The 12962-nt window shown below is 38.0% G+C and overlaps 1 protein-coding gene across 1 annotated transcript in view; it reads right to left on the bottom strand.

Annotated features, from left to right (window-relative positions):
- Positions 1–12962, bottom strand: part of Grm5 (glutamate metabotropic receptor 5) — a 421703-nt gene that overhangs the window by 70408 nt on the left and 338333 nt on the right. The window contains 1 exon segment of the mRNA XM_051148879.1: positions 9845–9971. Within this exon segment, the coding sequence (XP_051004836.1) occupies positions 9845–9971 (127 nt within the window).

The following is a 12962-nucleotide window of genomic DNA, read 5'->3' as shown; positions in this document are numbered from 1 at the left end:
TGATATCTTCTACATACCCCGGTAGAATTTCAGTATCTAGCATGACGAGATATATACAATTTTAAAATGATTCATAGTAGGAAGCATGATTTGCTTTATAGAATGACAAGGGGTTCTTTACATCTTCAGTACATTAAAGGAGGTTTCACAAAGATGAAGAGAAATATTTTTTATTTCAAGTTAAAAGTTTATGGCTGAAGTTCAATATAAAAAGACATTATAAATATTGGAAAGAAAACATATTTACTTAATATATTTTACATGATATGAATCCTTTGAAAGTAAAGAAAGCCACAAAGATCTATACATCTATAATATTTTATTGATTTTAGTAGAAGGCATAATTTCATGGGAAGGGCGTATATACACAGAGGAAATTAATCAAGCAAAAGAAGAAGGTGACCTTATTTTTGCAAAAAAATACATGTAGAAATAATGAGAAAATAACATTGTGTGCATATGGGAATTATAAACAGTCTTTGATGTTAGAATGCAAAATGAAAGGTAGAAAGATATGTTACCTAAAACTAGAAAGAGTCTAGGATGGTCTGAGAGAGAGTGGGTTGCGAATGCCATGTTACAATCTCAGAATATACCCTATCTCTCCTACCTACATAGGTATGAAACACTTTTTAAATGTTAGCTGATGGGCTCAGAACATTGAATCTTAAAATATATCCATTTAGCATTTGAGAAAATAGCAGAAGCAAAAAGATCATTGTCAGATTCCTCATGCTCATTTCCTTTGAACAAATGTCATCAAACACTCATTCAATAGATTCCCTTTTGATACCCAGATGAAAAGAGCATCCTTAACACTTTGACACATCATCAGAGAAATAACTTTTTACAAATGCGTTGCTAATCATAGCCCCTGCAAATATTGCCTGTTCTCATTAGACACATTTTTACCTAATTGTATTCCTCTCTGAATATTTTCTTAAAAATCATATAAGGATATTTGCGGCCTCATTTTCTAAGAAACTCCATGTAACAACATTCTTTAAAAAAAAAAAAAAACCAAATACTTTTATTTTCTCAGTTTATGTTTTGTTATATGGATCTCATCTACAAAGCTTACATCAGAAAGGATATTCTTTTAATACATTTAATAACTTAAAGGTAATGGCTCTGTATTTTAGATATGTTACCAGTAGCAAGAGGGAAGTGGTCTTGGATGCCTAAATCTGGAGTTTTCAAAGGAAGTTATTGAAGTAGCCAAATGCACATAATTATAAATATCAGGTGAGAGTAGAAGATTAGAAATAATTAGCAATTTATATAAGCATGTTTGATAAATGACTACATATAGGTAACCAAGACTAGGCATCTTAGGTCATTCATGTATTTTTAAGTAGAGAAAACTAGAGAATGAAGAACTATTTACTGGAATTGGATCTGGACATTTGTTGAAAGGAAGTATATGAGTATATGATAATAAGTAGGCACAGTGCTTAAATGAAGTTTGGATATACAAGATTTAAGAAGAAAATACAATTGGAATGTATATTTCCACATCTGAATCTCAGGAAAAGAATGAAGCAGAGCAGAACAGAAAAGCTCAAAGACGATGGCAGGCATTTAAAAGATTAGAGTGGATCACATCATTTGGGAGTATTTTGTAACAGGAAATACACAGTGAGCTAACAGCTAAGCTAGGCAAACACCCATTTTGAAAGGCTTAGATGATACAGAGGAGAAAACGTCAGCCTTCATCTCCTGACCCAAACAGACAAAATAAAGTAAAGCCAGAAACGGCATTTATATAGGACAGAAAAGCCTGGGTTGTGATATCTCCTAAAATGTGCATCATCAAGATCATTTCATAGAGCTAAACCATTTGCACAACAAGGAACAATAAATGACAACTAGGCTCCAAACTATGGTATACACAGCATCTTTTGCCAGTATATTTCTTTTTTTTTTAATTGCTATTTTTAAATTTTGTTCACTTTACATCCTGATTGTAGCCCTCTCCCTTGTGGCATGCCTCCTAATCCCACCCTCCCTCCCTCTCCCACTCCTCAAAAGGGCTCCTTGCCTAACATCTGACCTCAGCCTATCAAGTCTCATCTGGACTGCCTGTATCCTCTTGTCTGTGACCTGGCAAGCCTGCCTCAGCTGGGGGAAAGTGATCAACATGTGGGGGCCAGCGTTCATGTCAGAAGTAGTCCCTACTCTCCATACTATAGGACTCATAAGGAGACCATGCTGCCTATCTTATACATCTGAGCAGAGGGTCTAAGTCCACACATACATGGTCCTTGGTTGGTGCATCAGTCTCTGCAATACCCCCTCATCCATCTGTATTTCTTGGCTCCATTGGTCTCTTTGTGGAGCTCCTGACCCTTCCAGGTCCCTCTGTTCGCCAACTCTTCCGTAAGACTTCCTGTGCTCTGTCTAGGAGTTTGGTTGTGTGTCTTAGCATATGCTTGGGATTTCCTTCTGGGTGGAGTCTTTCAGAAGAACTCTACCATAGGCTCCCTTTCTGTTCCTTCTCTTCAACTGCTTCTGGTGTCTATTCTATTCGCCCTTCTCAGCTATAAAAACAAGGAAATCTTGGAATTGCAGGCAAATGGATGGAACTAGAAAAGCTCATCCTGAGGGAATTAACCCATATCCAGAAAGACATGCATGGTATATACTCACTTATAAGTGAATATTAGCGAAATAATATAGGATAACCACACTGCAATACACAGATTTTAAGAAACTAAATAATAGGCAAGACCCTAGGGAGAGTGCTTAATTCTCAGCCAGTATATTTCTAAGAATTGAAATCTAATAACAGTGTGAGAGTGGAAGTGGGGTTACATCACTTAATAAAGTATGAAAAAGTTTGAAAATGGGAATATGTATTACTTATTCAAGAAGTTACCTGAACCAGGAGAAAGTAGAGTTAGCAGTGGGATAATTTATCTTTACACAAGGATATTTTTGAAATAAAATATAGTTTAAAAAGTATGTGCCTATTACAGTTGCCAAGGAAACAGTACATTAGCCATCTTACATAATTTTTAAGGTTATAATCATAATGATATTGGAAGAACCACTTGCTACCAGAGTCATCATTGCCACTTTTCTTGTGAGCATTGTTTTATATTTTAAGGTTAAACTTTCCCCAATTCCCCAGTTCTTCATAATACTGTGTTTATTCCACACCTATAGTACTAATTGCACAGTGTTGTTACTTTTTTCTTTAAACATACTTTTCTCTCACTGGATTTTAAGTCTCCGAGAAACTTAATTATAATTTCTATTTCCAGCCCATGCTATACATTATGACACACATTAAAGCTACAACTTTTTATATTAATTACTTCCTATTTGACAATCTGAAAAGTCATCTCAAATTGCTCTGATCTAAGAGCAGAGCATTTATATATATGAACAAATGCATTCATTCCTCTAGTGTTTGAGGTAGGATATTTGTCAGTTTACCTTAATGCTACCTGCATCCAGCTTGTCTGCATGTACTGTTGATTTAATGCCAATTTATATCTCAGACATTTCTTTTTTTCTATGCCCAGTTTTATTTTTTATTTACATAATCTTATTTATTTATTTAATCACTTTACAACCTGATCTCAGTCTCTTGCTCTTCTCCCAGTCCCACCCTCACATCCCGCTTTCCCCCTTTACCCTCTTTTCTTCTCAGAGAAAGGGAGGCCCCCAAAAAGTACCAACCCATTTGTCAGTTCAAATTGCAGCATAAATAAGTGCATCCTCTCCCACTAAGCCCTGGCAAGGGATCCAGAGGCAGGCAACAGAGTCAGAGACAGCCCCTACTCCCACTATGAGGGAACCCGTATGTTGACCAAGCTACACATCTGCTAAATATGTGCAAGGGGTCTAAGTCCAGTACATGCATGATCTTTGGTTGGTGGTTCAGTGTCTGTGAGCCCTCGTGGGCCCAGGTTAGCTTACTTTGTAGATCTTCTTATGGTGTCCTTGACTCTTATTGCTCCTTCTGCTAGATTGGCCTACTGTTTTATCTTTGGCTCTCTGCATCTTTTTCCATCACCTGCTGGATGAAGCCTCTCAGAAGACAGTTATTCTAGGCTCCTGTCTGCAAGCATAACAGTGATTAATAGTGAAAGGGCATTCTCCACTGCTGAGTGGAGAGTGTGGACTGACTTTCACCCAAACTCTGGTGCCCCATTTTTGACCATGTCCTCTTGATGGGGAGGCCTTGTGGCACTCAGAGGAAGGATAGTAGCCTACTAAGAAGAGACTTGATACCTTATGAGCATGTACAGGGGGAGGAGGTCCCCCTCAGTCACAGACATAGGGGAGGGGAGTAGGGGGATAGTGGGAGGGAGGGAGGAATGGGAGGATACAAGGGATGAGCTAACAATTGATATATAATATGAATAATTTAATAAAATATTAAAAAATAATGACAGGAGCCGGCTCTCTACTATGAGGTGAGTCTCAAATTGAGCCAGTCATTGACCCAAAGAATCCAAGGGAGGTCCAAGGGATGATGCTCGAATCTCACTCAAAAGAGGAAATAAAATAGACATCTAAAGTAGATAGAGGGGGGGAACTGTTAGGTAAAGGGTAGGGGAAGGTAACATGAATAGGGATAAAGTGTGGGGAAATCAGGGGGCAGGAGTGTTGAGGGCACCAGGAGAGAGAACAGAGGAAATTGATAGGGGCTTGGGGATCATCTCTGAGACAGTGGAGGTTCCTGGGAGTCTATGGGAGCCAGGAGGCTGAGACTCCTATCATTGGGGGTTCAGGAGCCTGAAGTTGCCACTTTCTGTAGCCAGTTGGGATTTCCAGTAGAGGGAGGACACCAACACACCCATAAAACCTTTGACCCAAAATTTGTCTTGCCTACAAGAAGTGTAGGGATTGGGATGGAGCACATCTCTGATGCTCCAATGCATTGTTTAGTTAAAGACAGCAAGAAATCTTGTCTCTAAAGCAGCTTTTACCTCATGCAGGCTCTGTGAGGGGTGTGGTCTTTGCCGGCTGCAGATAGTTTAATTCTGAGGAGTCTGGACAGGGAATAAATTCCAGAGTTGGGGGTGGGGGGAGAAACTGGAAAGGAGAAGGTGCCTGCTGCTCCCCTCTGCTGCTCCTGGTGCTGTTGTTAAAAGGTTTGATGAGAAGAAGTTGAAGATATCCTGAAACTAAAATTGGATTTGCTCCCAAGAAACCGAAGGACCCTAACCAGCAGGAAAGGGCTAAAGAGAACTGTGTCCCCTCTCCCCACTAACCTTCTTTCTCTCCTACCTGGTGTTGGGGTGTTGGAAAGTATTGGGATGGATAAGGGAGGTTGAGGCATAAGAAACCTCAATAAAATAGATAAAAATAAACACCAAAAAAAAAAAAAAAAAAAAAGAAATCTTGTCTCCTGTAGCAATGACCATCCAATCTGTCTACTCAACATTTACCTCAACATTTACCTCCCATGTTTCTCAACAGATTCTTCCTCACAGCAACAAGAATGCTATTTAATAACATATCATTAATTATACTGTTGTATCCACTGAAGTGCTTGGAATGATTGTTCACTCAACTTACAGTTCAACACTCAAATTCTGAGCATATTATTCTAAGGGGATTCGAATCTTGACCTGATACCTTTCTGAAATCTGACATTATTCTCTCATTTGCTTTTCTATATATGCTGTCTTCTGGTGAGAAATACATTTCCCCCTATGACTTGCTAGCAATTTCTATTTATCACATAGGTAATTTTTTCTTCTTTAAAAAAAATTTTCTATTTAATCACTTTATAGACTGATCTCAGCCCCCTCCCTCCTATCCTCCCAGTCCCATGCTCATGCCCCCATCCTCCCATTCCTCCTAGTTTTTCTCAAAGAAAGGAGACTCCCAAAGCATATCAGTCCACCATGGTACCTCAAATCACTGCAGAAGTAAGCACATCCTCTCCTACAGTGGCCTGACAAGGGAGCCCAACTACGGGAAAGGGATCTAGGACATGAAGAGTAATTTAAACAGATCACATTTATCACCCCTCACAAACTCAAGTCCAACTGGATCAAAGACATCAGCATAAAACCAGACACACTAAATCTAATAGAAGAAAAAGCAGGGAATATCCTTGAGCTCCTTGGTATAGGAGACAACTTTCTGAACAGAACACCAATAACTCAGGAACTAAGATCAACAATTAATAAATGGGACCTCATGAAACTGAAAAGCTTCTGCAAAGCAAAGGACACTGTCAATAAGACAAAATGGCAGCCAACTGAATTGGAAAAGATATTCACCAACCTTATATCTTCCAGATGACTAATAACCATAATATATAAAGAACTCAAAACAATAAACACCAACAAGCCAAATAACCCCATTAAATAAATAATGGCTAAGATGCACTTAAAGACATTCTCCACAGTTATGTGGAGAGCGAGGATGGACTCTGACATGAACTCTGGTGCCCCATATTTGACCCCCTTCCCTTGATGGGGAGACCTGGTGGCACTCAAAGAAAGAATAAGCAGGCTACCAAGGTGAGACCTGATAGCCTATGACCATATAGTGGGGGAGGAGGTTCCCCTCGGTCATAGACCTAGGGCAGGGGAATAGGGTGAAAGCGGGAGGGAGGGAGGAACAGGAGGATACAAGTGATGGGATAACAACTGAGTTGTAATCTGAATAAATTAATTAAAGAAAAAAATGAAAAAAAAAAAAGGAAATTTCAACATCCTTAGTCATCATGGAAATGCAAATCAAAATGACTGAGATTCCATCTTACACTGGTCAGAATGGCTAAGATCAAAAACTAAAGTGGCAAGGATGGGAGAAAGGGCAACACTATTCCACTGCTGGTGGGAGTGAAAACTTGTACAAACACTGTGGAAATCAACCTCATGCTTTCTCAGAAAACTGGGACTAGAACTACATCAAGACCCACCCAACTCTAGCAGCTCTGAGCATATATCACCTGGGCATATTCTTCACTCTACTACAAGGACACTTGCTGAACTATGTTCAGAGCAGCCTTATTCATTAAATAAGCAATTTATCTTTTAAAAATATTTATTTATTATTATTTTATTTATTCATTTTACATCCCAGTCATAGCCCACTCTGTCTTCTCCTCCCAGTCCTAGCTTCCCTTCTTCCTTCCCTATTCATTGGAAAGGGGAGCCCCATACCAACCCTCCCCAGCTCATCAAATTGCATCAGAACTGAGTTCACCCTCTTCTCTTGTGGTCTTGCAAGGCAGTCCTGTCTAGTGGAAGTGACTGAAAATCAGGCAACTTAAAGAAATATTTGGTGAGAACTTTGTTATATGCTTTTTTAATTTTCTAATATTTTCATTTTTATCTGTCATTCTTTTGCTCATTTTGAACAATCTCTCTCTCTCTCTCTGTGTATGTGTGTGTAGTTATAATTTCTATCCTCATAACATGGCACAGTGCATAAAAGACTATGCTACTGAGACCAAATATGAGAACCATGTTTGTTTTCCATTCATTTTCTATATCACTCATTATTATAATGAAAATGGTAATAATAAAATATGTGTCCATTGATACACATAAGTAATATGTCATGTTTCCTTTCAATAGTATCATCTTAGAAGATAAAAAGACAAAGAGTTACACTGAGAAGCATTGCGATGGCTGTGTCCATGTGTACTGTACTCATGGAATCAAAGAACTGCGGGAAAATGGGAAAATTGAAAAAAAAATCATCTGTATTAAACAAGTAGTTTTCATTATTCTTGTCATTATTCCCTAAAAATATGTTATGACATATCTTTATATAACTGCTTATATTAAATTTAGTATTATAAACCAAATGCAGATAATTCAAAATTCATAGGACACCGTGAGAAAGTGATATGTAGTTCTTCTTCTTCTTCTCCTCCTCCTCTTCCTCCTCTTCCTACTTCTATTTGGTTTTTTGAGACAGGGTTTCTCTGTGTAGCCTTGACTTGGCTGTCCTGGACTCGCTTTGTGTACCAGGCTGGCTTCAAACTCACAGCAATCTGCCTGCCGCTGCCTCCTAAGTGCTGGGATTTAAGGCATGTGCCACCATGCCCGGTTTATTATTTCACTTTTAAAGGTATTTATGTAGATTTATTTATGAGATTCTGGCAATTATCTGGGGACATGAAACCAATCTCCACAGATACCAAGGGACCATTGTTTTCATTGATAATGTCCATATTTATGTATGATTGTTGAACATACAGGAGTTTTAAAATCCAACAGTAATCTAATTTGAAATTATAGAAAATAGTGGATTCATATAAAAGAATCATCAATACTGTGCTACACCAAGGCTGAAGAAAACTAATTATAATAACCTTTCTCTTGTGGGTTTTTAAAATTTTTTTGTGCATGTACACACCTATTATAATTCATCTATTAAAATAATTCATTTTGGCTAGGTACTCAGCACTGAGTCAACTCTGGAATGCCTAAGAACATCAGAAAGCTTGTCCCATGGTGAAGACAGGGCACTTAGATGTTTTATTAAAACAGATCTTTTTAAGAAAGAGAGACCTTCTGTATAAATATCACTCACTAATAAAGAGTCTTCATTTGAGAAAGCCTCAGTAGACTCCAGATCACATGGTTTTTAAAATCGTGACTTTGATGTAAGCTGGTACAATGGCCACGGGTAATCACTTATCCCATGAATGAGAAACATATTAACTCTGATGATCTTATGATCTATCTTCTAAAAGTCCTGTGCTAAAACTCCATCTTAAACCTGGGACCACTAAACATATCCCTTGTTAGTGCTCTCCCACAAGTCCTGGGTTTATTTGCCTCATTTTTTAAAATAGTAGGACACAGAAGACCATTTGCAAACAAATATATAATGTGCTTCGAACATATTCCATATCTGCCCTAACTAACTATCCTTTTTCTTCCTCTTCCCCCTCTCATTAGCCTTGTCTGCTCTTCTGGACAGTGTTGCTTCTACATATCTTCCATGAGTATAAGATTTTATGTTTGTATAAAGCCTACAATCCAGCAGTATAATAAACAGGCAACATTTGTGTTACGTGCTTAATAAGATTATCTTCATTTCAGTCATTATATTTGTCATGTTTATGTATTTTTCCGTTAGCAATTAATTGTGAGTTTCTTTAAGACAGAGGGATAATATCAATTCATGTGTATTTATTTCACTTTTAGGCAAATATATGCATTTAATAAATTGACAATGAGTTGGAAGGAAGTTTGTGGGGCTTAATGAATGTGAGTTACAGAATGAACACTATGGAATATACGAGTAGCCTTTGACATAAAGACCCTAAACTAAACTGAATTTAAAGGAAAAAAACAAACAAAACAAACAAACAAAAAAAAAACAAGCAAACAAGCAAGCAAACAAGGGCAGGTCTGTCTTGCCTTTGTCAGCATTACTTAAGAACAGCATTGCTTAAAGGGAAACTTCAGGTTTCCAAAAGGAAAAATCATTAAGAAAAAGATACAACTTTAGTGAAAAACAAAAACAAAAACAAAAAACAAAACAAAACAAACAAAAACCCTTTTTCTTCTTGGATTTGTGACATATTTCATTCTCTGAACTGGAAGCTCACAGTCTACATAGGAACTCATAAGATGTTCTGAGGATGGGCTGAGCATGCACAATAGACAGCCTAGGGAACTCTTGAGGGTGAGGATAGAAATCAGGCACAACTTCCCTGAAACCAAAAATTTTCCATGATTAATCAGGGTTTGGGAAGGCATCTGTTTCCAAAGAAATGCTTTGTCCCCTGAGTAAGACTATCCTTAGTGCAAAATACATGAGGGTGTGTATGAGCCTTTCCTTGTCATGGCTAACATCATTTCTCAGGTGATGTCAGAGGATTGTGCTGACACTGTGATTCACATACCTGTCAGATCATCAGTGGGCCAGGACCCCAGCTGGCACGCCTTGCAGGTGTACTCATCAAACACATACTCATTGTCTTTACAAGGTGTGCAGGTCCAACAGCAGCTGACTTCTCCCTTCCGGATCACCTGTGGGGAATATTTACCATTCTAATTAGTGTTGCTGCACAGAAACTAAATCGGATATATCTTAAACAAACATGTTTCATTTCACAGAGTTTCCTTGGGATAAATAATCAGCAATTGATAAAATGTAAGGCTATAAACCTTGACCTATTTTTATTAATAAAATATATAAATATACCTATGAATGGAGAATTTAATTTTCAGCATCATCAGAACTACCCTTAGACAATTGTTAGGTTACGTATTAAAAGTGGGCTTATTTATAATACTGATCTTTACAAGGATTGGCAAGTTTACAAAAACTGTGTTTTTCACCCTTGGAAGAGGCTGGCAATCCATGCTTCATTCTCTGTTTCTAATGAATGTCAGTATGTTGCCAATCACTTCTCCAAGATTAATTCCAAAATAAGTCTCTTTGAATTATGATACCTTGATAGATTTTATTCAATCTTTTAAAAAATTTTTTTATTATTAATTTATTCTTGTTACATCTCAATGGTTATCCCATCCCTTGTATCCTCCCATTCTTTCCTCCCTCCCCTTTTCCCCTTATTCCCCTCCCCTATGACTGTTCCTGAGGGGGATTGCCTCCCCCTGTATATGCTCATAGGGTATCAAGTCTCTTCTTGGCAACCTGCTGTCCTTCCTCTGAGTGCCACCAGGCCTCCCCCTCCAGGGGACATGGTCAGATGTGAGGCACCTTAAAACCAGTTTGGTTTAACTTTTTCACATGATCTGTTTTGATTCACATTCATTACTTATTACAAATGGCAGTGCACTCTCCTGGCAGTTCCAGCTGTGAACATACTGGAAGTAAAGGTGTTTTCACTGCCACTGAAAAGATGCCAAGCCTCCATTGAAAACCAAGATTATAAATCTCAGGATAATTCCAAGAGAGGTTATTATGAATGAAGGTCTCAATTCCAACCTTGAGTCATAATAATTAATAATAATGTCAAAAGTATACTAAGAAGAATGAGAATGATATTTACACGGAAAACAATGTAAAAATGAGCAAGCAAATGTAAGTATATAACCAATGTTAAGACCATGGTGACAGGGCTACTCCTCTCCCAGTGGCCGTCACCCTCAGTTGCAGCCTGACCTCATTCGCTCCTCAACTTGGCAAAAATGTCCAAGCCTACAGAGACTGAGCGATGCATTGAGTCCCTGATTGCTGTTTTCCAAAAGTACAATGGGAAGGGTGGGAACAGCTGTCAACTCTCCAAAACTGAGTTCCTTGCCTCCATGACCACAGAGCTGGGTGCCTTCACAAAGAACTGGAAAGACCCTGAAGTACTTGACCACATGATGAAGAAGCTGGCCATCAACAGTGATGGGGAGCTAGATTTTTCAAGAGTTTCTCCATCTTATTGGTGGCTTAACTATAACGTGTCATGAGTTCTTTTCCCAGGACTTCCCAGAAACTTATCTAACCATCTTGTTTGCCTTCCAGCCACCAAGTCATCAGCTCCTCCACCATCCACACCTGCGCTGAGCCCATCACACCCACCACCACACGCAGCCCACGCCTGCTAGCAGAAATAAAACAATGAATGCCATTTAAAAAAAAAAAAAGGCACTGGTGACAGGGAATCAAACTCAACCATTACATAAGTTGTATCCTATTCAACATGGTAGAAATACATGCCGAGAAATATCTTTACTCAGCTATTCAAGGATTTTGAAAGTATGTGCTCAAACCATAATCTCATGAATTGTCATAAATCCAGGTGCCTCCCACAGTAATTGAGTTGCATTCTTCTATAGGTAGCATTCAAAACTAGGAAAAGTTGACACCCTAGATGAATCCGCAAAGGCTTTTACATGAAGGTTTTAGTTACAGGGTGGTTTGCCAAGATGAATAATGTTTCTGTTACAGTGTACCAATAGTTCAGAAACCTTTCTGTCTTATAGTACATATTTAACCTTTGGAGCATATAGTTGTTGTCATACCTAATCTACCTAACTGTGCTGATAAAGTGTAAGATAGCGTGCTAAAGACTAAAATGAAAGTTGGTTGTATTTCAATAGAATTTGTTTAAAGACAAGCAGTGGGTCAGATTTAGCTTTCAGATCATAGTTTCGACTTTCATCGTATGTCACAACAGTAGATACAGATATTTTTAGAAATTCCACAAGCTGTTAAGCCATTTGCCAGGTGTTAAAATTCTTCTTCTTTTTGTTGGTTTTGTGTTTCTTAAACCTACTCTTAGTTTCCCAACATCTCTTAGTCTCCTGGCCGAGCACCTGCATACTGATGTTAAAACCATCTTGCATCTAACATCTGAAAAGTGTTGTAAGTTTGAGAAAATGTAAGGTTGATTGAAAAGATCCAAGGAAACTTTTTCAAGTATTTTGCATGCCTGAAATAGTAATGCTTATTTGGTGAACAATCAAATTATTTCAGTATCATTTTTCTTCTCCCAGGACATTATGTTTCAATAACTAGCTTTCTTGTTTTCTTAATTATGTGTTTTTATTTCTTTTTCATTTTTTTTTTATTTTCTGGACAAACCATGCTAATCTTAAAACTAATGTTCTCAGAGTAGCAAATTGTCTCTTACTTGCTTTTCCTCATATGCTCTGTATTTCTGTATTCCATTCATTTGCCTGTCTTCTGTCCCAGAAGAACCAAGGAAATGCTGATTACCAGTTTTCATGTCTGTCTTACTTTTCTTGGCCCGTCTTCTGCTGATCACTATGTTGCCTAACAGCATGTATCTGGTGTTTCCCTTTCTGAGTTAGCTCTCCTCAACTTCTCCCTTCTTCATACTTTCAAAGCAGGTATTAGTGGAGGCTTATGTTTGCTCCACATTATTATTTTTTATTTAAGCTTTCAGTTTGGCAATTGTTTTTTTTCAGTTTGGCCATTTTGAATCTATTCAAAGTGTATTATTTAAGATCTAGCAAGTTTATTCCTAAATCTGGATCTTTGAGCTTATTTCCTCCTTTTCTAAATGAATTATCATTGGCTTGCTATATCAAAAAGCA

The sequence above is a fragment of the Acomys russatus genome, chromosome 7, assembly GCF_903995435.1.
Source record: "Acomys russatus chromosome 7, mAcoRus1.1, whole genome shotgun sequence".
NCBI lineage: Eukaryota > Metazoa > Chordata > Mammalia > Rodentia > Muridae > Acomys > Acomys russatus.
Note: the sequence above shows the minus strand (reverse complement) of the source record. Positions and strands in the feature narration are given on the sequence as shown.